Raw genomic sequence first — 26390 nt, forward strand, 5'->3', positions numbered from 1 at the left:
TCAAATCCTATGAACAAGTTGTATGGTTCGACCTTTATAAGTCTAAAACAAAGAACGATTCAAAATTTTGCTGAAAGTTTCAAATCCCATGAACAATTAATTGAGTTCAAGCCCTTTTAAATTCAAAACCAAGAAATGATTCATATATTCGAACTTTTATAAGTTTTTTTGTGTTTTAAGTAGCATTTTTACCAAAATAAATTCCGCATTAAAGTGTGACTATTTCCCCATCAAACCTTTCAAAATTTAAAATCAAAAACTCATATCAGGTCCGAAAATTGATCATTCCACCTAATTTTTACAGTATTTAGCCTTACTTCAATATAAAAATAAAATCTGAAAGAAAAAGCGATCTATTGATAATTACTTTAAATTAGTAATTTCACTATGGAATGGCAACATGAATGATTTTTTTTTTTAATATAAGTGAAACTTTAGCGCAATGTATAGCTACTAATTACCTATGTTTGTTCTTGTTACAGTGATCCGAGCTAAGCACGCCGACGTGGTTTGATTTTCTTAGATTATCTCATTATTATATGGAGATATTTTTGTTTCCCTATCAAATTTAGTGACAAATGCTCAGTCAACCGTAGAAGATATCTTGTACTTATCTGGTATGTAGAACTTGGCCACAATGACAACATATCTGGATGTCTCATTCTCTCGTTTAATCTTTCGTTGTAGGGTGTTTATGGCTGTTTGGAAAATAGATATACTGAATTTTATTGAATTAATTATTACTTTAAAACTAAAATATTCCAACTTGTAATTTACGCTGCATTATTAAGTACGGTAGTCTACTTTTAGACGGTGTGCAATTGTGTGGAAATAATGTGGTCATCTTTCTTCTCTACCAAGTTTCAAATACTATGGACCCTTAACCCACGTTTGTCCACACCCTTAACCAACATGGGTGGGCTAGCAATGAATGCAAAAAAATAAAATAAAAAAAAATCCACAAGAATCAATTTTATTGAATATTTAAATAAATTATATGTTAAATCCAAAAGTAAATCCAAAGTTTAAACATTATTAGTTTAAGTTCGAAGTTCAACTGCAACTCATTTGATTTAGTGAATCGAATTTTATTATTTGTAATTATTTAGTAATGTAATATTTTAATATACACACAAGGTTTGAATTAAAATTAAAGCACCCAAGGTTGTAACTGAATGGCTAATGAATTGAGTTGATAATCACGTAATTTCAAGTTCAAATCGCATAGGGTAAAATTTGACATTACACGTGGCAAGGGATGATGTTGACATGTGGCAGGCAAAGACGTTAGGGAGCAATTTGTTCAAGAACCCAGAGGAGACCATTCCTTGCGTATCTGTAGCAACGAATTCAAAGCAATTGTCACGGAACAATTACGTGCTTCAGGCGTTACATATTCGGACTGGATACATAGCAAAACGTTACGTTCATGCAATTAAAGTAGCATTTGTTGATCATTATTATCCATAACGAGGGAGCAATTCACGGGTTCCTGGTGGTGAGTTTGTACCTATAAAAGGAGCCTAACATCAGTGTTAGAGGCCATCTAATTCTAGCTTCACAATTTACACTTTATGCATTCTAGTAAATCATCTTATAATTTACGGAAAAGGGCCTAAAATACCCTTAACCTCTTAGAATTGGTACAAAAATACCCTTCATCCCCCTTTTGGCCCACAAATACCCCTGCCATCCACCTTTCGGCCCCCAGATACCCCCGCCGTTCACCTTTGGGGTCTAAAAATCCCTTATTTCTAACGGCTCACGTCTAATTAAAAAAATCATTAATTAATTTACAAGTGTCATCGCCTAATTGGCCTAATTTTGGGTCCCATAATAAACTAAAAATAAAAAACTCCAACCACCCCCCCCCCCCCCAAAAAAAATCATCTTAGTTTATTCATTCAAGTATTGTGGCAAAGTGTTAGGTGGAATATTAGGCTCTTCAATACCCGGAGAAGATGAAATTCGATTAAAATGGCATTGTTATTTACATGAACTTCAGGAATACAATTACATAGAACATAAACGTAAATTTCCAAAATTTGAATTGGTCAACTCTTGTTCTTAAAATTTGATGAAGTTGTACTATATATAGGAGCAAGCCTCAAGCCATTAAATAATACCCTTTAAATTTTCCATAGCTTTAACCTCGTTTCACTTAAATGAGGTTGTCCTAACCAAACAAATATTAAAATTAAATCATTATATATATGTTTTCTTCAGGTCTAAACATTTGGCTTTCATTTTTGGTGATTAAATATATTAAAAGTAATATCAATTTTGAAATAACAGGACGTCATGCGAAAGCTAATAATTGTAAACTTTGAGTGACGATAAATCAGATGACAAAGAAATTATAAAAAAGACTTTATTATATGATATGAGTTTGTTCAAGAGAAAATTAAAACTCAAATATATTAAGAAAATTAGGACAAAAGTCCTAACTCGACTAAGACGCCACTTATGAAATTACTCTGAATACTATTGTTGTTGTTGCACAAACTAACTCGAATACCATAATTATTAAAAAAAAATAAAAAAATTACTGAATCCAAATAGCCCGTAAGTTCAATCAAATAGGGATACATTCAAAAAGTTAAAAAATATTAGGGAGTAGAGAGAAAACCCAATAGAAAAAAGGATTCTTAATTAATTTAATGTCCAGAATAGCAGTAGATTGGAGTAGGTATTTGCCATGTCAACAAATTGAAACATTAGGGGACCCAGCTGTCATCATAAATATCTTCAGATTGGATACTGATATTTTGAAGGGCAAAATGCCGTGCCAACTGGGGTTTGCCAAAATATCTTGAACGTTCAAACTCAGGTTTAACCCTGGTTAGCCACCGAAGGTTATCTATTACCGGCGCAAACGGCTCTAGTATATCCCCTTATAATATTCCTCCTAGTATGATTTGTCAAGTAGTCCCTCCTTTTTTACTTTTCTCTCTTCTGGTCCCTTCTCTTTTTTAATCATTTCTTTAAGTTATTATTTAGTTGTATTATATGTAAAAGGCGAGATAACAGAAATTGTAAAATATATGACTCAATACACAGTCGCTTTCAAATAACTATAAAAGCTAATGGTCTAATAATATCGATGGAAGCTGTCCACTTAATAGATGCGAGTTTTGATTATTCTTACTACTATTATTGTTTTCGTCTTTCTTTTCAACTTTATGTAATAATCTTTTTTTTTCCAACTAGTTACTTTAGTGTATAACAATAAATTCCACTACGAGACATGACACTACATAATATAATATATCACATTTTGAAATAAGTACATACACTCAAATAAGCGCATATTAAATCTAGGATGTACACAATATCTGTATTAGGTATAAGTGTATTTGCAAAATATTTACTGGACTTTATTCATACAAATCATGTTAATTTATCACAATTAAAGGATAATTTGAAATTAAAATATGTATTTTATAAATCATGATTAACTGATAAAATTTTATGTAAAAACACTTGATACACAATTATTGTTTAGTTCCTGCTCTGAATGTGAAAAAGTATTTTATGTGCATTACTATTCGGAATTCGAATTATATAAGTTTAGAAAATATTTATATTACAACAACAACATACCTAATGTATTCCCACAAGTGGGGTCTGGGCGAGTAGGGTGTACGTAGATATTATCCCTACCTTTGTGGGGTCGGGAGGTTGTTTCCGGTAGACCCTCGGCTCGAGAGAACAAAGCAAGATAAAAAGGAAAGAAAAACATGATATCAAGAAAAAAATATGACAACAAAGTAGCAAGATAAAAGCAAAATAAGAGACAGATAGTAGTACACGTTGAGAAAAAGTATTTACATGATTACTAACTACTATTACTACTAATAAGGAAAATACTCGACTACCTACTAACCTAATTCCCGACCTCCACACTTTCCTATCTAGAGTTATGTCCTCAGTAAATTGGAGTTGTGTCACGTATTGCCTAATCACCTTCCCAGTTCTTCTTCGGTCTACCTCAACCTCTCTTAACTTCTGTTATAGCCAACCTCTCACACCTCCTTGCTGGCGAATCTACACACCTCCTTTTCATATGTCCGAACCATCTCAATTTCGCTTTCCTTATCTTGTCCGCCACGGGAGCCACTTCCACCTTTCTTTGTATAACTTCATTCCTAATCATATCCATCCCAATACACCCGCATATCCACCAGAGCATCCTCATCTCCACTACACTCATCTTCGGGACGTGAGTGCTCTTGACTGACCAACATTTTGCACCATACAACAAAGTTGGTCTAACCACCACTCTATAGAATTTACCTCTAAGTCTTGGTGACACATTCTTAGCGCATAGTATCCCGGATGCGAGCCTCTACTTCACCGCCACGCTCCAATATGATGAGCAACATCATCGTCAATCTCTTCGTCTCCTGAGATTATGGACCCAAGATACTTGAAACTATTGGATTGTGGACCTAATATATATATATATATATATATATATATATATAGAGAGAGAGAGAGAGAGAGAGAGAGAGAGAGAGAGAGAGAGAAAATATTTATACTGACTTCGTAAATTGCATATAAGTATTTTTTTTTTTAAATCTCGCATGTAATATAATGTCAAAAATAGCTGAAAAACATTATTATTTGAACTTTTTTTAAACTTTATTATTTCATTCATATAGCAAAAATTAGATGAATAAAATATAATTTTAGGGGTTAACTACACTACTGAAGAGTGTAAGTATAAAATTTTCATTATATTAGGAGGTGAAAGTGTTTGATTTTAAAACATAGAGGATCTATAAGTAATTGAGTCATAATATAGGAGTAGGATTTATGTGCATGGAACAAGTTGAGGAAAATGACAAAAACCAAACGGCCAAAACTTTAACCAGACCCATTAACCCGAGTTGCATAGGAGTTAGTAGAGAGGCGCCGTGCAAGATTAATTTAACCGTCCCTAGATGCAAAACCTAGGCTCCTCACCCACCCTATAAATAGCAGCGTTTTCTTCTCAATTCTCCACAGCTCTCCTCTCTTCACATTATTTTCTAGGGTTTCTTTTCTTATTTCAGTCTCTCTAGAAAAAAATGGCAGATGTTGAATACAGGTGCTTTGTCGGTGGGCTTGCATGGGCCACCACCGACCAAACACTTGCCGATGCTTTCCAACAGTTCGGTGAAGTTCTCGAATCGAAGGTCTGTTCCAGAGCAGAGGATCGGATCCGGGCCTATGGCTTTGTTGACCCTCTGTTACTGAATTGATCTGTTACTGTTACTGTTACTGTTACTACTCTCTGTTACTGTTACTGTTACTATTACTGTTACTCCTATTATTCCAATTTCCCTGAAACGGTACGTTCCGTCTAACTCTCTTTTTACAAGAGATGCAGATAGATCGCTTTTAATGTTTCTCCCCTGTCAGATCTAGCTTTTTATTTTATTTTGATTGTTATGTTATTATAGATCTGATAGAATTGTTATGTTTTTTTTTTTTTTTGAATTTTGCAGATCATTAATGACCGGGAAACTGGTAGATCTAGAGGATTTGGATTTGTTACCTTCAAGGATGAGGAAGCAATGAGGAATGCAATTGAAGGAATGAACGGTCAGGATTTGGACGGACGTAACATCACTGTGAACGAAGCTCAATCCCGTGGAGGAGGCGGCGGCGGTGGAGGAAGAGGCGGTGGCGGTTACGGTGGTGGCCGACGTGAAGGCGGCGGCGGTGGATACGGTGGAAGTGGCGGTGGATACGGAGGTGGTGGCCGTCGTGAAGGTGGATACGGTGGTGGTGGCGGTTACGGAGGTGGCCGTCGTGAAGGTGGTGGTGGTGGTTATGGTGGAGGTGACCGTTACAATGGAGGCGGTGGTGGAGACCGTTACTCAAGAGGCAGTGGTGGTGGTGGATCTGAGGGAAACTGGAGGAGTTAGTTATTAAAGCTGGCTTTTAGATTGTTTTTGTTTAAGATTTATTGTTCGGAATTTGGTTGAAGTTCTGTTATGGTTACTTTCCTCTGTGGTTCTCTGTTACTGTTCTCGTTTTTGACCGCGATTTTTACCGTGATGTTACCCTACCCTGTGAATCTGTGTTGACAGAGTTCTTTTGAATGAAGTGAATGAAAGATTTACTATTTACTATTCGCTATTTTTTATCTTTTTCTTCAAAGCTTTTTCAAGTTAATTCTTCGAGAAAAGGATAAAAATGGTCTCCTACGACAGTAGGTTAAAAATAGTTCCTTAACTATGCACTTAACGATTTTAGTCCTTTAAATTTGTTATAAGTTAACAAAAATGGTCTCTTAACTATGAGAGTAGGTTCAAAATAGTCCTTTAGTTATGCATTAACGGTTTTGGTCCTTTAAATTTGCCATAAATTGACAAAATAGTCCCTTAACTATGAGGGTTGGTTAAAAAAGTCTCTAAGTATGCACTTAACGGTTTGATAATGTCAGAAAATGATGTTTCGAAACACAAAGATCGACGGACTCAATCGATTAAAACTAAGGGAATCCATCGACTAAATAAAATACACTAGACTTTAGAAATAAATTAGAAATAGCAGAAATTAAAAAAGTTGTCACTACCAAAAACAAGCGAAAAAAATAGACGGAAACCGATGGATAAAATTGAGGGACATTATTTTTTTTTTTTTTTTTAATTTTTATTGTTTTTTACGAAAACCAACGGAAGTCTATCGGTTATTTTTGAGGTAAAATGCGCAGAAGTCCATCCTATAACCGATTAACGTCCGTCGGTTTTGTCCCGAGTTATTTGACCGATCTAGAGTTCTCACTAATTTTTTCCTTTTTTTCATAGTTCTCGTCAAATCTAACAAACAGAGTTCGATGAATATTTTGTCGAGACTAAAACTGTCAACTTATGGCAAACTTAAAGGACCAAAACCGTTAAGTGCATAGTTAAAGGATTATTTTGAACCTACTCTCATAGTTAAATAGTTAAGGAATCGTTTTTGTTAACTTGTAACAAACTTAAAGGACTAAAACCGTTAAGTGCATAGTTAAGGGACTATTTTGAACCTACTATCATTAAAGGATCATTTTTGTCCTTTTTGTCTTAATTCTTCTATTGCTCTTGATTACCCCCTCCGTTCACTTGTCCAGATCCATAACCTATGTTTACTTTTCGTTCACTTTTACTTCTCTCTATTTCAAGAGATAGATGTAGAAAAGACAATTTTTATTTTATTTTATCCTTACCATTAATTAATTATTTATAACTATTTTGCAAATCTTGTAAGGTTATACAATTAGTTGTAGTATTTTAATAAAATATATACTGGGCGTGCAAGTAACTTTTTTCCTGCACAGTTAAATCGTTGAACCAGGTCTATCTATCAGATTTAATACTGAATATCTAAGAATATAGGTCACGGCTGAATCAGATTTAATACTGAATATCTACAGCATTTTAGTGTATTTTGAGATCAACAAATTAATTCAAGCTCAACGTTTTTAAATAGAAGCACTAATTACGCCGATCCAATTACACTTGTAGAACACAATCAGAACCATATCACGCTATGAATGCTGAAGAAGAGGGGCAAAAAAGTATTGACCTCTTTGGCAATAGGAAAATATGAAGGACTCTTCGATGCCAATCTAGGAATTAGGATCACATTTTTGACAAGCATTTTAAACCAAAATATGAAATACTCCCTCCGATTAAAAAAAAAAAAAGTGTTCACTTAGCCTATTTTTTGTGTAAAAGAAGTGTATTTATTAAATCAAGAAATAATTAATCTTATTTTTTCAGATTTTGCCTGTTATGTAATTAAGTTTTAATGTCTATTTAATTAGAGGTAGTTTAGTCATTTTTTTTAATTGAAGTGAGTAGTTTCTTAAAGGGTGCGCAAATATCGGAGCGAATTTTTTTTATCCGGAGTGAGTAATATTTTTTGAGTGTTGCTAAATTATCATACCAATTTGATTTAAATTTGTCCACACTTATGTAAAAATCATTATAATCGTAAAATTTTATAAGATAAACTTTGAGAAAAATAAAATAAAAATAACATTAAATAAGCATAAATTATTAAATATGACTTAAATAGTCATATGAATTAACCTCATTTGGATCATTATGACCAAAATAGCGTGGCCAAACGACATATTTTTTAATCTTTGCCGGGGAACACGTCCGTCTGTCAAATCGAGATGGTATCAGTAACATCTTAAAATAATGTGAACATTGGTTTCCCACAGAAAATACTCTGCTTAGGAACACAAAAGTTCACGCTGTTCCAGAAAATCAGGTCCCCAAGTATAGACTCCATTTGAATATTGGAAGGAAATGTGTGAACATAGCGATTTATAATTTTAAGTAGTAGAAATGCTTGCAGAAATGATTTTGCAAAGATTTTTTATGTATTATTCTCAGATTTCTTGTATTTTTTATATCTTCAAGTGGCTTCAAGCGCATCTAGGCACATCTAAATCCATATAGTCCATTCATTAGTTTTCAATTAAAATTAGTAAATATTCACATATTTATCATAATTTTTAATCATTCCACTAATTTATTACTTTGTGTTACGTTATGTTTGTATTGTTACTTGTTTGACAATAATATAATTCTATAAATAATCAAATATAAAGAGATCAATTTTTTTTAATTAATTGAAAATTAAATGACAATTATATATATTATAACAAGCAAAAATAAAGTTTACAAATAACTTGGATACGTATTACTATGCTATAAAAATATTTTTCCATAATAGTTCAAAATTTTAATTATGCAATTGATGGCTCATTAGGAAATCTAAAGACATGGTGCACGCCCTGTCACGCGTTGGAAAAGAGAAGAGACAGTGTGCGCTACGCTAACGGACCCCTGTCTGCAATCAACGTTACATGTTTATTATGTCAATCAACATCATTATCCTTGCATTAATCCTGCTGGAATTTCCCTTTGCCATAAAAAACATGTAAATATAATCCCCATTACCTTCTTTTAAATGAGGCAACTTGGTCACACGACGACAAGTTAGTGTAAACAATCTTTACTTTATTGTTTTCTGTTCTGATTTTGGTGATACTGCAACCCATATTTTAATAAGAAGCCCATTGGAATAATTGGTAATTCATATCAGGGGCGGATCTATTAAGGATCGTGGGAGTGCCACCCAAAAGCTTCGCTCGAAACTCTGTGTATATATATGTATAGATACAGAACCTGTATACAAATAATTAAAGTGGCACCCTCTGAACAAAATGAGTTCTTGGTGCCACTGGCAAAGGGTTCTCTTTGCCTCCATCTGGTCACGGTTTTGAATTCAAACGGCTGCACTTTATAATTTTTTTTTAACTTGCTGTCAGCACTCAGCAACGTGACTGTCCCAATTCCCATTAACTTTATATTCTCTTTCCTTATTTCTATATAATTGTTGTTGACTTAATTTCAATCAACAATTGTTGATTAATTTAATTTATTAATCTTTGATTTTTTTATTTCTTAAAGTTGAAAACATAAGTTTCCCTCTCTTCTCGTAAAAAAAAAAAAAAAAAACTCTCTTCTCAATTCTCATCAAATAAACAAACTCACTTCATTGCCCCAAAGCGAAAATCCCATTCGGCTTCTTCGTCCATTGACCCATTGTAAGGCTCTTGGTTTTTCTTTCTTGATTTCTTTTGAGTATTTTTCTTGCAAAAATGTTTTTTTTTTTTTTTTTTGTTAAAGTTGTAATCTTGCTTGTGAGTTTTGTTCAGTTATGTATAAAAGTTATAATCTTGCTTGTGGGTTTTGTACATTTATGTATAAAAGTTGTAATCTTGATTGTGGGTGTGTATAGTTTTATAGAAAAGTTGTAATCTTGCTTGTGGGTTTTGTACATTTATGTATAAAAGTTGTAATCTTGATGGTGGGTGTGTATAGTTTTATAGAAAAGTTGTAATCTTGCTTGTGCTTTTTGTAGAGTTATGTTTAAAAGTGTAATTTTGCAAAAGCATTGGTTGAGGCAAATCTTGTGGATATTTATTCACTTGTTTATTTACTTGTGAATTTAACTTTGATCTTACCTGTTGCTACCGCAACTGTGGAGAGAGCATTCTCATCCATGAAACTGATAAAAAATGAAGTGCGAAATAACATTGGTGATCAATATTTGAATGATTGTTTAGTTTGTTACATAGAGCGTGATGTATTTACAAATGTAAGTAATGATGTCATCATTGATCATTTTCAGAAGATGAAACCTCATCGAGGACAATTGTAAATGAATTATGGATATTTATGATAAATGTAATATTATTGGAAGTTTTATGCTTTTCTCTTATGTATATTGCTATAAATAAATGTTTCATCGGAAAAGATGAATAACCCAAATCAAAGCCCGAAAAGACGAATAATCCGACCCGAAGTCCAAATTGATTGAATGACGCATGACACCCGAAAACTTCAAATCCTGGATCCGCCTCTGATTCATATATTTCCCGATCGACCTCAATACATCGATTAAGCTGTTGAAGCTAATGATCAAATTGGGCTTTTCTTTAACATCAATAGTATTGGGCTGAAGTCCATGAATGCATGTCTCTGTAGCCTGAGGGTCATCTGCACCTTTTTACCTTTTTTGTACCGTCTTTAATTTTTGCCGTTCAAGGCAAATAAATTTTTTATGGGGGATATATTTATATTGCATCATAATATCGGACAAGATATGTCCCGCGACTTTAATAACTTATTATCGGCTAGGCAAAGTTCGTTCGTTTGCTAAGGGAAAAAAAAATTAAAGACCAGCCAATTTGAAGGGCATATACAGAGAGCAACCAATTTGAAGGGAAAACCGTGCAATATCTTCGTTTCTTGATGGTGGGAGAAAATTCACAATAGCCACTTTTTGGCCTTTGTCATTGAAAACTAATTGTTATCATGAAATTTCTAATTTCACAGTTAGATGAAGTCCGTCCCTTAGCCTAATCTATTGACGCAACTCCATACTGACGCCTCACCACTACTTTCATTTTTCTTCGCCTTCTTTCTTATAGTGATTTCATTTTAGGAAGATTTATTTCCGCAAGGTGTAAGCAAGCTTCTTTTCGACCAGACTGACCTGACAAAGAAGTATATTCTTATATATAACTCCTTTCTTATAAAAAGAATAAAAAGATTTATAATGAGATTTCTCCGGGGGGAGGGGGGCCGGGGTAGCTACTTTTCGGCTTTGGCTTTGATAATTAGTGTTTTAAATTCCACAATTGTAATTTGAAACTCCATAAATATAGCTATTTTTCAACGGCACATACGAAAAATGGCCAATGAATACTAGTAGTTCTATTTATTGTGGAGGTTGGTCACTAATTAATGGCTCTTTAACATGATGGTTTCTAGCAGTAGCAGTATTAGGTATACATACGGGGTTGAATTTGGTGCATGAACATACACCTTTTTTCTCAAACATGTCGGTTTGTGTGAGGTGTATCAAATATATAATTATAGTTGGTCAATTTGGGCACAACACCAAATTTATCCCATGTAAAATTTTGAGTCAATTCAGACTACATCTAGTACCCATAAAAAACTAATCAAAAGTTAAAGAATGAAGATTCCTTGGTAATTTGTCATAAATACAAAAAATATTTGTATATTTGATTTGGTGATTAAAAAAAAAATTCTTAAAAACAAACAAGCAAATGAAAAATGTTTTTGAATAGGGCATGTTGCGTTATGACTAATTTTTTAGTCCAAATTGACCCTCCTATCTTGAGCTAAACACATTTTGGATGGATTATAACCAATATGTTTTTTGACTCAATCAATTTTAACATGTCCAAATTTGTGCAGCTCGTTCGTTTGTCACACTAGCATTCATACTTACGTTTAATATAAGTACGATACTGCCTTACATTTTTATAGGTGTTAATATGAGTTTTTTTTTTATCTATCAGTGGTGAGATTCCATGTCATATTCTATATATAAATTGTCAAAAGGCTTTTACATTTTCAGTAAACAGTTGAGGAAACTAAGTTATGATAATACAACATGATAGTGCAGCATTGGAACTTCAAGAATCTGATTACACTCTATTATGCCATAGTTAGTATGATGTTTCAACATACTTTAAAGTTTAAACGAAATATAACACAAGTTATATTGCACCTCACAATTTTTATTCTCAATGTAATGCATGCTTTGTAAAAATTCAAACAAGCTAGCATCCACTTAATAATTAGGATATTAGTAAACATCTGATCAAGAAATAAGTTTGTACCCTTCATATATATGTGTGTGTGTCTTTTAGATATTTTTGAATTTAATTGTGACTAGGGGTGTTCGCGGGTCGGGTTTGTGTTAAAATCAAAATCAAACAAATTTAGTCGGTTTTTAAATTTATTAAAACCAAACCAAATATAATACATATTCATCGGTTTGGTCGTAGCCGGTTTGATTCGGTTTTGGTCTGTTCTTCAATTTTTAAGAAAACTAACGGTATTTCTCTGTTCATGTTTATTTCCTACAATTAGGAAAGAATTTTGTATCCTTTTCCAACTTATAATACATCATTACCCTTTTAATATGGTAGCTATACTTTTCTTGGATTGTGGAGAAAATGTCTAAGGATTTATAAGTTTCAATTAAGTGAATAAAGTTTATAAGGAATACAAAATTTTTTTTTAGTTAAATCCCATAGTTGTTTCTTTGAATAAATGAGTTTGAATTCATGGATTTCTTTTTATAAATGGGCTTAAAGAATAAATTTCATTAGCCTATTAGAGATAAATAAAAATTTTGCTGGAAAAATCGGTTTGGTTCGGTTTTTTCTTCGGTTTGCTTTTACTAAAATCAAAACCAAACAAAATATAATCGGGGTTTAGAAATTTAAAACTAAACCAAACCCAACCGACATAAATATTGATTTATTTAATCGGTTTGGTTCGGTTTTCGATTTGAATCGGCTTTTAACCAACCGTGAACACCCCTAGTGACCTATAGTACCTTTTACATAATTTTTAAATATGCAAAATCTTATATCAAAAAATATTTTATGTCCAAATTAAAACTTTGATTTTTGAAATCTAAACTATGACATATAAATTGGAATAGAGGGAGTACAATATTTTTTTTTCCAAAAAATTGAGACTCAATAATGTTGCTAAAACTAGTTGTGCATAAAGTTGCTCCAAATTAGTGGAAGTGCAATGTCCCAAAAATTAGGTTCCAACACGGTTGTGTCATTCTCGTACTGTCGTATGATATATATAACTAAGTATAAGGTTTTGAGGTAGGCGGCCAATCCATGATTTTCAGTTACGGGGTTCGAAAAAAACTACAAAAGCTAAATATAAAAAATAATATTCTTCTTGAAAATTAAACCTTGAACGGTGGAGAGAATTTTGAACACCCTAAACCACTTGAGCTAACCTTTTCAATTTGTTGAGTATATTCAAAATATATATATGTACACAAACACAAAATTTACCTCATATATAGAATGTAATTTTTTGTGGAGGACACCCACCTAAATCCGCCCCTGAACTAGCGTAGAGAATTAATTCTGAAGATTGATCTTTCAACAACTTGATGATGACATTTAATTTATTACTCATACCATACAAGGAAACTTCCACTAGAATTATAGAACATACCAAAAGTTGTAAGATTGCCTTATGATTGGCAAAACTCAAAAGGCAATAACTATCCTTGAAAAATTATATATTCATCTTATTCCTTTCTATTTTTCAAATCTTATCTTAACTTAACGTCCAATATTCGAATTTGTGCAACTTGTGGATCGAACTTTAAGGCTTTTGCATCTTTTTAACGATATAAGCCTTTTGATTGGTTCTCTCATTTACTACAAGATTTTCAGGAATATTATATATAACCAATACTGATTCTTCCTTTGTGTATATTCTGCAACTAAAGTTCCAGCGTGCAATTTGATATTCTCCTTCCGAATTTTACAATAATGACATTTCCTCTTTTCCGGGGATACCTTCTAGTAAGTAGTCCATATATAGTTCTGGTGATCATTTTAACAAGTGTATCGTCCAGGATAACGTTTTTAAAAAGTAAAAAGCTCAAAAAAATGACAGCATACACAAAGCTTAAGTGAAGCTCACAAATTAACCACTGGTGCAGCTGATGGGGCTGCTCCTTCCTTAACCAAATGTCTCGGGTTCGAGCCCTTGGTATGAAAAATCCTTAGTAGGGAGAGCTCCCTCGAATGGAGTCCTACGCGGTGCAAGTCTGAATATAATCGAGCTCCAATGCTGGTACCGACACCGAGTGAGAAATAAAAAATTAAAAAAAAGAGACTGACAAATTATTAAAAATTAAAATAGAGATTTCTACGTTATAGGTCACTAATTAATAATTATTTTCCTAAATAACATTGCTTTTTTTTATGTTTCAAAAATAACAGAATTAATAACAATTACAGCAAAATATTGTGCACGTGTAGTAATTAATGACTTCAAGGGATCAGTTTTAATCCTTATTAATTTATTCCTTATTCGGTACTCTCTCTCATAATTATACTATCCCAAATTTTCTTAATTAGATATAAAATAGAACTATTTTCCTTAATAAGGTTTACGCCTCTAACCACTCTGTTTTTTTTCTTTTTCTTTTCTTCTAGCTGCATTAGCTATGTATTAACATATGTATGTAATTAAATTATTTTACAAATAAATTATATTTGAAATACAGAACAAGCACAAATGTAAATAATATACCTGATTTATACCTAATATTTTATGTTTATACATGATTTATAATGTATAATCATCACATATATTCATAATTTATCCCTAAATAAATATGAACATAGATGGAATACATAATAAATACACATATTAGTTTTATACTATAAATATTTCGCAAATCTATTGGGTATATGCACAAGCTCCCCCCCCCCCCCCCCCCCCCCCCCATATTTATGGTATATTTCTTATATCTTCATTATACCATGAATAAACCATAGGTTTTTGACATTTTGTATATTAATTGACCACAATCATGCGTTCTCTAAATTTTTACTTATACAATATTTATATCATAAGAAATAAATCATAATATGCTCTTTGTGGTTTCTTAATTTTACTGAGGTAGTAGTGTTTATGGAGGAGAGAGGCGAGAGAAGAGAAAAAGAAAAAGAAAAAAAAAATCATAGCATTTAATCCTTAATTTACATTGGGAAGACAGAGAATAGAGGAAAAAAGGTATTTTGAATTATTGGAATATAATGAGGAAGCTGATGGAGGTTACGAATTTGATTGATATTGAATGTGAATCTTAATATGCTAAAATTGATATTCTACATTTTATGCTAATAATATGAAAGATGAAAGTTAATGTAGGTTCCTTATGTAACCATCTCGTACATATCGTTTTTTGTTAATATATTTATCTCTCATCAATTGTATACGAGTTTTTTTATTTATATTATCTTGAGTTGCTACCATTACCATAAGGTTCTGGGTCAGATACTCGATTTTTTTCACATAGTATTAGATGCAGACTTTTATGACCTGTTTGCACAACGACGTTCTTTCTTCATAGTCGATCACTCTGGACTTCTCTTTGACAACTCAACTCATAGAGCTACTTTGAGCTTCTCTCTATCTTAATTCAATCGATTAAGCCCCAGACTTTGCTCCAGGTTTATTTCTTAGCTTGTAGAGCCTATTATGCTCTCAATTTCAGGCATAATACTCTTCAAGTTGTTGAGCCTAATTCAATCTTCTAAAAAAAAGACGATAAAAGATTAAAAAAATCCAGTTCACATGTAAACTTAATAACCGGGTAAAGAATCACCTATAGAAACACGTGATCTTCCAATATAATGTATGGAAAATGTGGTAGGACGAAATTGTTTTTGATGGATAGTAGATTACAACGGCGTTTTGATTGGGAGATCACGTTATTTTAGTAGAATACACTTGTCCCTCGTCAATTGTATAAGGGCTCCAGAGGGATTTCTTATATCCTAGGCCAATTCAACCATTTTATCCCGGTTTTGAATTGGACGCTCAAATTCTTTCATATTCTTATTGAGCTCACTTTGTGAATCATTATTTTGGAACACATATTTATATATCTAAAACATAAACTTCCATATCACTTCATCCATGAAATTATAACATTGATTTGCGTCGTTTTATCGTTCTAATTGACGAAGCGATGACTTTAATAATATTGTTCAAGTGTAATCGTCAATTTGAAGCTACCAGAGTATTTCTTTTTTCTTTTTGGTGACATGACTTGAAAAGCAAAATTGAAAAATTTATTAATGTATGTTATTGGAGAGAGGACCATTATACAAGGTTCTTCTTCTCCAAGTTGTAGAAATAAGAGGACCGTCCTAGAGGAAGGAAGGGAAGGATTCTACATATGTTGCTTTCCGTACGAGTTAAAAGTCAATTGGAAGCATAAAATTACGCCCATCTGAATTACAACAACAACAACACAACAAATCAGTGTAATTATCCCACTAGTAGAGTCTGGTGAGAGTAGTGTGCACAAATTTTATCCCTATCTTGTGAAGATAAATAGGTTGTTTTCGATAGATCCTCTATTCAAATAAAGAAAAAAAGCTTTTCAAAATAGTTTGGACACAAAAAATACGAAAGTGAAAAAGTCATAGTAGAGATAAAAAAGAAAACATAACATAAAAGAAACAATTTTTTTTCTTTCTGTTTTTCCTGTCTCTTTTACTTTAGAGTCGGAGAAGGTAATTGTCAACTAATCATAAGCAGAGAGAGCTAGCCCTTCATTACAGAAGCGAATCTAGAATTTCATGAGAATGGATTTACCATTGCTTTAAGATAAGATATAAATTTTTATGGGGACATCGACTTCCCGAGCAAAAGATAATTAATTACTTTTTTTCTTTAAGAAGTAAGTTGTTTTAAGAAGCAAATTTTTATGTCTCTCTTTGAATTTCCGGAGCTATATGCAAACTAACGGATGGACGGCTACTAGAACTTGGTTGTCCAATGCATAACTTAGTCACGTATTCATCCATTTTTATTCCTACAAATTTAAATAACTATTCAACTTAGTCACAAATTTATCCCTTGCAAATTCATAATAAAATAGGGGAATCACATTCCTTTCACATTAAAATATAAGGGTATCGCACCCTTCCAAATTTGTAATAACATAAAGGAATCACACCCCTTTCGCATTCAAAAATAAGGGAATCACACCCTTCCAAATTTATAGTAAAATAGAGGAATCACACCCCTTTCGCATTCAATTATAAGGGAATCACATTCTTCCACATTTATAATAAATTAGAGGAATCACACCTCTTTCGCATTCAAAATTATAGAGAAGTGTTCATTACATCTCCCAGCTCGAAATTTAGTGCAAATACGATCCAAGAGGTCCAAATGGTGCTTCTCTTCGAAAAAAATGATGACTCCAACCTAAAAATGAAAATTTGTCAAATTCCTTAAAAGTTAAAACCCATAAACCCCAAAATTCAAAAACTCAAAAAAACCAATAAAATTCAGAAATCCAAATTCAAAAATCAATAAAAAGACCAAAAGGGTGTTCAAAATTCGAATTCAAGAATTACCGGACACCTTGTTGTTCTGAGATATTTTGTTTTGGGATTAGAGAATAATATTATAATACAGAATAAATATGGGAATGAAGAATAGATTTTGCATTTTGAAACTTGGGACTTTAATTTTACTTGATGGATTTTGATGGGTTCATTGCTGGCTTGCAGCTTAGCTATCAACAATAGGTTTCTACGTTTCTTGATTGTCATGACTCATGAGTTCATCGTTGCAGTGCAACCATGGAGTTTTTTTTTTTAAAAAAAACTTTTTGGGACTTGGTATAATTAGAAATAAAGGAAAGAATAGTATATGATGCAATATGAAGTAAAAATACTTTTTTTACTTGAGTAATAATATAAAAAATAAGGTAAAGGTAGCTTTAGCAAAAATTTAAAAAGCTACTCGAGCTGGGGATTGAACTCGTGACTTTGAGAATACAGAGATAACCTTTGACCAATGCTCTACTCAGCCTATTATGATCATGTGTTCACTTAGTTAATATTAGATATACTTTCAGAATTATACACATAATATATCGAGATTAGTAGAGTGACCATGTGTTCATGTGACCCAAAATATACACACAAATTCGCCCCTGCTTCATTAGATTCATACAAATGGCAGCTACGACAATGAAGAGGCCCCCAAATCATTTTCATTTTGTCCTAATTTTTTTTTTTGTTAAGAAGCTACTCATCCTTTTGAAGAACTTAATTAATTTCATTCAAGACTAGTACTATTTAAATTTATATATATCACTGTGATCAATAAGAAAAATTCTAGAAAAAATTAGGAACTCTTAAATTTGAATATGTATAGTAGAGGTTATGTTGAGATGTAATGAAGTACTAAATAAAAGTGTTGCATCTCTAAATAAAAATATACTCTTTCTAACAGTTTAAATTTTTAAAGAGATGATCACATTCAAACAACTAATACCATTAGAAATCACCATTTAAAGAATTGTGCCACCTTTTTACAATTGTATGGTTTTATGAAATTCATGAAAATAGTGGCTTCATCAAAGAGTTTTTCCTTTCCATATTTGACTAATATGCAAGTATAAATTGAAGAATTTTTTACACTACTAAGTTAATATGTCACATATGATTGCCTGTCTTATTTTTCAATATATTAATTTCACTAATTAAGTGACTTATTAGTTAGACTCTTTCTTTTAATTAGCACACATGTTAACTCAAATCAAATGGGAAGTTCATTGTATTGGAATCTACAAGTGAATATATGGACTCAAATTGGAAGGATTCATCAACCGACATAGGACCATAGGCTAAAATATAATCCACTTGCACTTCAAATTGTATGGCGTTGCACCGTCAAACGTTTTGTTTCAACCGTCCCTTCAACATCAATATTCCATGTACACAGATATTTTTTTCTCCTTCCAGTTCTGTGGAAATCCTCTAATTAGCTAATTTAATGGCCATTTATCTGAAACCATGTTTAATAATTGTGAGGTTTAACCAGACCCTTCATTTTTTCTCCCGTATAAATAACGGTCAAGTTACAGATTATAGTCATATTGTAGTTTATATTGTATATACTTAACATTACTCATTAAAATCTGAATCACAGTCTTATCAAGTATGAATTCGCTGGCAACAATAGGAACTGAATAAAAATTAATGGAACATATCATTTTATACATGTTCTATGCAAAACATCATAGTGAGGTAATTCGAGCAGAGCCATTTGGAGTTATTATCGATTAGGGGAGACAAAATTATCCTATGAAAACATGTTTGGGCAGGTTAATGACCCACACATTTATTAATTGAGTCCAACTAAAAGTTGGGTTGATTTGGGCTAAATAGGTTGTCCAAATTGACTCATGAGAAACATTGTCAAAATATTTTTAAAAAAGAAGTTTTCTTGTTTTATATGTTATACTCCTTTTGTCCTAAATTAGTTGTCATGTTTGACTTCTCGAGAGTAAATTTGACTAATTTTCAGAGTTAAATTGGATTAGGTCAAATTCAATATTTTACAATTACAATTCAGATATTAAAAACCTATACAAAAAATGTTACAAGTTGCAACTTTTCTCTTATTAATTTGATTAAAAATTTAATATTTTTAAAATATTGGTCAAAGTTCACACAATGACAGCAAATTAAATACTATCTCATTGTAAACGCGACACATATTGGGCACCTTGCAAGCTGTAATTTCTTGATCCCTAGCCTAAAGTGAAGCTGCAGAATACAAAGCAATCCTAAAAATCAGAACTTAAAGTTCCGATTAAATATATGGTACTTCCGTTAAGAGAGCTAATTGTGGTGTACCAAGGGACCACAGTTTTTAGATTATCAAAAAGGACAGGTCGATGTATGTAAGTAGCATACCTTAACACGAGTATCAATGAATTTGATTCCACGATTCGAACCAATGACCTGTAAACCAGTTCTCTTCGTAGAATGTAAAGATCCAAAACATAATCCATTGACAATTTAGTGACGTCTCATAGCGTAGTTAATGAAAAGTATGGTTCTATGGTTTATGCAATAAGGGGCCGGGACGGAATGCTATCTAATCTACTTTTGTTTTCCCCATGACGACAATGTTTAAGTTAACAAATCAAAGGTAACTATATTGTTGCTCGCACTATCGATCTCATACTTGGTTTTTCTGTTGATCAGGTTCGATCCTCAGTAATTTTTAACGATTACTCTATATTCTAGCCGAAGGAATTTGCTATATTCACGCTTTATTAGTACACTGAACACTTTACTTATCAGTCTTGATTCTTGAAAATTAGTTTCTTTCCCTGATCAAAGACTCGGTTAATTAAGGAATTTACTCCAAGAAGAATGGTAAAACTGTAGAGAAGATTAACACCACACCAACTGATATTACATGTGCTTTCGTCTGGATGAAAATCCTGGATCCATCACTTGAACCAAACTAAATAATCTGCTAAGTAAAGCTGCCATACGTCTTTGTGAATCATGAGCTCCGTGCAGTCTAATCAACTAATCAACAATTGAAATCGTACAAATGTCAAACTCTCTGTTGATAGTAAATCTTATGCAGATTTGAAAGAAATTCACTGTGTAAATAATGCAAATGAGATCAGAGGAGGATCATGTCTGGTAGCAATAAGGTACACGAATATGCAACAGAGTAATCATAAAGATCTTCACAATGAATGAAGCACAACACTTGCTTTTGTTTTCGCACAACACTTGCTTTTGTTTTCTACTTACCTGTTTACAATTATGAATTCTTGTAATAGCTAGAAAACAATAGAATGAGGATTCATAGGGTCCAATAATCCATTTCTGCAAAGTAGTAGGCGACACGTGTTAAACCATTTCTGGTATTAAAACATAACACCATCATTGTACGGACGAAACAAGTGATGGGCAAGCTTTTAGAACTCGGAATGTTGCTTGTAGAACATACGAAATATTGCACACAAACAGATAATATATCTTCTGTAAAGATAAGAGCACAGTACATTTCATAGAGGCTATCTATAGGAAAAAATAGAGGACATAACTCTAGCTAGTTATTGTGCACCCTCGTGAAATATTTCGTACGGCCAGTGAATATGTAGCCCATGATCATTTGTGAGGCAATTGTTTTTGGGGCAAAATGCATAGCTTGGATATAATTAACTTTGCTGTAGCAGATATAGTTACTTCGTTACATTCATTTTATATGTCAATATTTGACTGATATAGATTTTAAGAAACAAAGAGGGATCACTTTTACCAGTGACGGATCTAGGATTTTCATTCAGGGTGTTCGGAAAAAATAACTGAATCATTTGAGTTAGTCTTTTGTATTTGTTCGGGTGTTCAAAAGTTAATATATGTACATAAACACAGAAAATTTACTCTAAATATACACGGTAATTTTTTGCCCAGGGTGTTCGGGTGAACACCCTGGGCAATGGCTGCATCCGCCCCTAACTTTTACCATGTACTAAAAATATTATTAGAACTTGTAATATTGAATATATATGTCATGATATTTCCATAGTCATAAGAGTATTTCATTAGATGTAAAATAGAACGTTCAAAATCAAAGATTTTGCAAATGTATACAAGTATAATTCTGTACAGGATCAAAGAAAGGATTATTAGATTTTTGTAGTACTAATTTTTGGTTAAATGACAAGCATATTCACGAAGGAACTAAAAGTAATTACTCCCTCCGTTTCATAATAAGTGATTCTTTTAGCTCATGCACACCCCTTAAATTGGTTACTCCTAGAAAATTAGGAGTGTTTTTACTAACTTACCCCTAATCAAATTGTGCTTACATAATTAAATGACTAGAAAAAAAAGAGATAGTTAATGAATTAATGAATCTTGATTATTTAAATAAGGATAATTTTAAAAGAACCTGCCGAAAATATTCTAAAAATTCTAAAATAAAACTTATTTTAAAAAAAAATTAAAAAACCTAAAACATAACTTATTATGGAACACGCGGAGGGAGTAACATGCTAGGTGAATTTACTGACTAGTACTAGTACAATAAATGATTAGGCAATCCCAATAAACCAACGATGTGACTAAAGGCAATCTAATTTGTTGAGATTTAGTTACATGCCATGTGTAAGGAAAGAACAAGTCAAAGCTACACTAGTTAAAGCTTAATTAGGTTAAGCGTATGCGCTTTTACTACTCCCTTTAGTATTATAATCTAATAATTCATCCATTTCATTTTTTTTGGCAAAGAAGCTTAATTTACAAAAGAGGCATACATCAAAGTATCCTTTGAACTCTTAGTTTAAATGTGCCATGCTATTTCTATAGCTATAAAGCGTGTAATTAATTAAGAGTAAAATGAAAAGCTCAAACGTTTAATTTTTTTTTGTTAAATATCGAAAAGTGCCATTCTCTTGAACAAATTAAAAAATAGAGTATCTTATTAAATGGTATTCCAGCCTCAACCAAATATCTTTTATATGACAATATTATTGGAAAACTTTTTTTTTTTCAATTTTGGAATAATCGAAGTCTGTGTAAACTGACTTGAACACATCTATTTTTTTTCTTTTTTTCCAGATTCAAGTTAAAAGCAGGAAGGGATCTTTGGTAGCTGTTGGATGCTATACCTATACGTACGTACTGAAAGACTAATTCTTCATGCTTTATGCATATGCTTGATCAATATCGTTCTTAGTCGGACTCCTCTTGTGGTTGCTAGGAAGACAAATCATTAACTTCTTGCAATATCTTTCTGGACGCCACACCCCTGGCTTCTCACTCCTCTAATCCTGGAGCCTATATAAGGAGTAGCCCCTTGCCACTCTATAGCACATACAGAGCTTAACTACTATTTTCTCTTGCTATTCAGCCATTTAAATTTCACTAGCTTAACTAATAGTCTCTTCTTCTTCTTCTCCTTCTTCAATTTCAATAATGTCTGCACAAGCGCAAGGATCAGCAGGTACATGGACTGCAGAGCAAAACAAGGCATTTGAGAAGGCATTGTCAGTGTATGACAAAGACACCCCAGACCGTTGGTCCAACGTTGCTAAGGCTGTCGGAGGGAATAAAACTGCTGAAGAGGTGAAGCGACATTATGAAACACTTGTCCATGACATCATGTTCATTGAGAGTGGTGGGGTGCCCTTCCCCAACTACAGGACCACTAATTAAGGTATGCGATGATACCATCGTTGAAAAATATTATCATCGTCTATACAACGATAATATCATTTCATTTTATTATACAGAGTTTTCCGTATTGATGAAATATAACAGATATTCGATGAAATAGTCTAGTTAATGACCTGCATATATATACCACCGTTGAAAAAAGAAAAAGAAATATTCATTATATTCGACTCTATTTTGTATTTGAGGATTCACTATAATATGATAGTTTTATGTTGTTATCCTATCACAACTTTCTTTTGTTTATTTGAGCTTAGAAATGACTAATCTTGCAAAACTAAGATAGACAAAGTTCATTACTTCAAACCATGCAGCCCAAGATTATTCCTAATTCTTCCTATAGAACAATTTGTGTTCCATTTATCGTTGCATATATGATATATATCATACATGATGCAAAATAAAAAATATTACTCCATTGTCCATGCCTTCTTGAATAACCATACTTATGTTTCTTGTTGGATATATGACGCAGGATGTAAAATCTGGGCCTCCAGCGAAGCAATGAGGCAAAAAAAGATGCAACCTTAATTAATTAAGCTACGACTATTACAGAGCATTTGCTTGCAAGAAAGTAACTCAACTACTAGTTACAGCTAAAATAATCAGAATTTCGCGTTTAATTTTCTTTTTGAAAATTTAAGTGAAGTATATTAATTTCTTTGTATGTCCAAATTAATAGTATTTGTGTTGTTGTTATGAATTTCATTCATGTATTATCTGAAGGAAGCATTTGAATTCCTTCTACCGTGTAATAATATTCATGTTTGATCTCTTTCTATATGAAACGTGTTTTTTAATGCATGTGCAATTTCATACTTGACGTGTTTCTTTGAAATGCCTATTCGTTCAATAAATGAATTTGAGCATTCAGTCGCATATATTTTTATTTTTTTTAACTTTTAGCTCGGATGAACACAAAATTTGAAGGCAATGGATGCACGCACATTTTAATTTTAACGTGTCTGCACACACACACACATCACACACACATATATATACACACATACATACACACATCTAATACCATATTTTGGAGGAAAAGAAAAAGATATGTTCACGTAATATGTAGTCCGAGGGTGCACCGCTGCATCACATAGTTTTGCCAGTGAGGTCCTTTGGATGGATGATGGATCCCAAATCAATTAGTATAAACTTATTTGAATGCTCTTATATACCCCGATGTGAAACATTATATAACTCAACATAATATTAACAATGCAATATAAGTTTTATCAATGATGTAAGATATTTTTCTATCTCTGAAATATTTGAACGGCTCTAACGAATGATCTACTCTATTTTCTAGATTATAACTTATGCTAAATGTATAAATATACCTTCAGTTGGCTTTTGAGTGACTTAGTTACATTTGTAAATGCTTTTACCTCGTCAGTAAACAATTTCATCCTCTTTATGTTACTCTTCTAAACGAAACACAATTTTAGGAACAGCCATGAAATTTTTTCACTTGTTTTTGGAAAGCTTTTTCACTTTATTTGAAAATCATCATTTGACTATGAAAATTTCAATTATAACTTGAAGTTGTATTTGGAATTTATAAAACACCTAAAACCCTGTTTTCATTTTTTTTTCGCTTTCGGTACATTCAAACAACCAAATATTCTTTGCAAAAACTATAACCAAGCACAACTCCATCTTCAACTTTAACTTTAAAATTGCAAAAAAAGTGAAAAATATTTGATTTTCATGGACAAAACCCTACTTAAATGGCCTAGAAAACGGAGGTACAATAGGACAATAATTCAGCACACAATATATTACTACTAGTAGTACTACTTAAAAAAGGAATAACGACAACATATCACAATGACAAACACTTTTGAAAACCATCAGTCAGAAGACTCGTTTCAAGACGTACGTCGAAAAGGGGAAATAATTGCCTTACCTTTTCAGTACTAATGTTTTTGGTAAATTAAAAAGTAGAAATAATGAAGAAAAAATGATCACAATGGTCCTTAATGCATAGGGGGGTTGAACTATTTTGTTCCTCAATTTATGGTCTTAAACTCTTATTAGGGATGGTTGGTATGAATAATAAGCAAAAATAGTGATGAGATAAAAATTTAGTATCACCTCATCCTTTGTTTGGTTACTAATCATGAGATAAGTTATCCTAGGATTAAAAATAGTGTTGAGATAATTTATACCCATCAGAGGGTGGAATAGTAATTCGGGGATAACTTATCCCAGGATAAAACAATAAAATTGACTAAAATGACCCTGAGGTTCTCAAAATCTTTTTTCTACTACATAAGGTGGAGAGTATTTTTGTAAACAAACAACTTTTTCTTAAAAGTTATGCAATGCATGTTACTTTTAATACAAGAAACCAAACAATCAATAAAAAATAATATCAGGATAACTAATCCAACATAAATTATTCCAGCATAATTTATCCCAACATAATCAATCGCATCATAACTTGGGTTCAAACCAAACGACCCCTTACATATAATAGTAGTTCTTAACGCAAGTAAAAAGTGACCATTCTCATCATTTTCTAGAAATAATGACTTGTCTCACAATCATGGGTTGACTATATTAAGGTATAGTAAAACTTGAAGTTTAACGTTTGCATATATAAACCATCGTCAGTGGAGTATATATTTTCTTTTTAGAAGATTTATCCTAATAGATCAATGCAGTTCTGGTGAATTGCCCAGCCATTTCTGAGTGAATGTTTCATTGACATGGGTGTTAATTAAAATGTAGAAAAAAAATGTAGTACTAATCTCTCTCTCTCTCTCTCTCTCTCTCTCTCTCTTTCTCATTTTATAAAAAATCTAATTCTTCTTGTTGCTTTGATGTATTTTCAAGTTTTTATTCTTACTGTAACTTTTAGGTGGTGATTGACAGCTTTGTATCAAAGGCATTGGATACTTTTGAATTAGAATATGAATATACCAACTTTAGGGTGAGAAGCAAGGGGAGTGGATGCCTAGGTGCTAGGGGAATTGAGGAACAGAGGGGCTTTCTGGTATGGATTGTAACAAATGCAGTGCCCATGGTTTATTGTTAGGCAGAGTTTGTTCAACCACTTATTTTTGTACATCTCCAGCCCACTTGCTGCTCTTACTGAAACATTTGGATAACTAAGGACTGGGTATTTTTCACCAATATTTATTTAGACTGGGCATTTTTCATATCCTAATGATCATTTGAGCAACAGAATGCCAAACATATACTGGTA

At 32.4% G+C, this 26390-nt stretch overlaps 2 protein-coding genes across 2 annotated transcripts; both read left to right on the forward strand.

Annotated features, from left to right (window-relative positions):
• The first annotated feature begins 4988 nt into the window (after window positions 1-4988).
• LOC132599175 (glycine-rich RNA-binding protein GRP1A-like) lies at window positions 4989-6129 on the forward strand. The gene is made up of 2 exons (XM_060312428.1): window positions 4989-5180; window positions 5493-6129. The coding sequence occupies exons 1-2, from the start codon at window positions 5073-5075 to the stop codon at window positions 5913-5915; spliced, it is 531 nt and encodes a 176-aa protein (XP_060168411.1). The 5' UTR covers window positions 4989-5072; the 3' UTR covers window positions 5916-6129.
• Window positions 6130-22391: 16262 nt separating this feature from the next.
• On the forward strand, window positions 22392-23976 carry LOC132599178 (transcription factor RADIALIS-like). Its single transcript, XM_060312430.1, has 2 exons — window positions 22392-23159; window positions 23652-23976. The coding sequence occupies exon 1, from the start codon at window positions 22919-22921 to the stop codon at window positions 23156-23158; it is 240 nt and encodes a 79-aa protein (XP_060168413.1). The 5' UTR covers window positions 22392-22918; the 3' UTR covers window position 23159; window positions 23652-23976.
• The last annotated feature ends 2414 nt before the right edge of the window (window positions 23977-26390 follow it).

Source organism: Lycium barbarum, chromosome 6 (genome assembly GCF_019175385.1).
Source record: "Lycium barbarum isolate Lr01 chromosome 6, ASM1917538v2, whole genome shotgun sequence".
In the NCBI taxonomy this organism is placed as follows: Eukaryota; Viridiplantae; Streptophyta; class Magnoliopsida; order Solanales; family Solanaceae; genus Lycium; species Lycium barbarum.

Excerpts from the sequence above, each read along its gene's own strand:
- LOC132599178 (XM_060312430.1), top strand. The coding sequence starts at position 22,919 with ATGTCTGCACAAGCGCAAGGATCAGCAGGTACATGGACTGCAGAGCAA.
- LOC132599175 (XM_060312428.1), top strand. The coding sequence starts at position 5,073 with ATGGCAGATGTTGAATACAGGTGCTTTGTCGGTGGGCTTGCATGGGCC. Across the intron at positions 5,181-5,492 it reads GTGAAGTTCTCGAATCGAAG|ATCATTAATGACCGGGAAAC; the intron begins GTCTGTTCCAGA and ends TGAATTTTGCAG.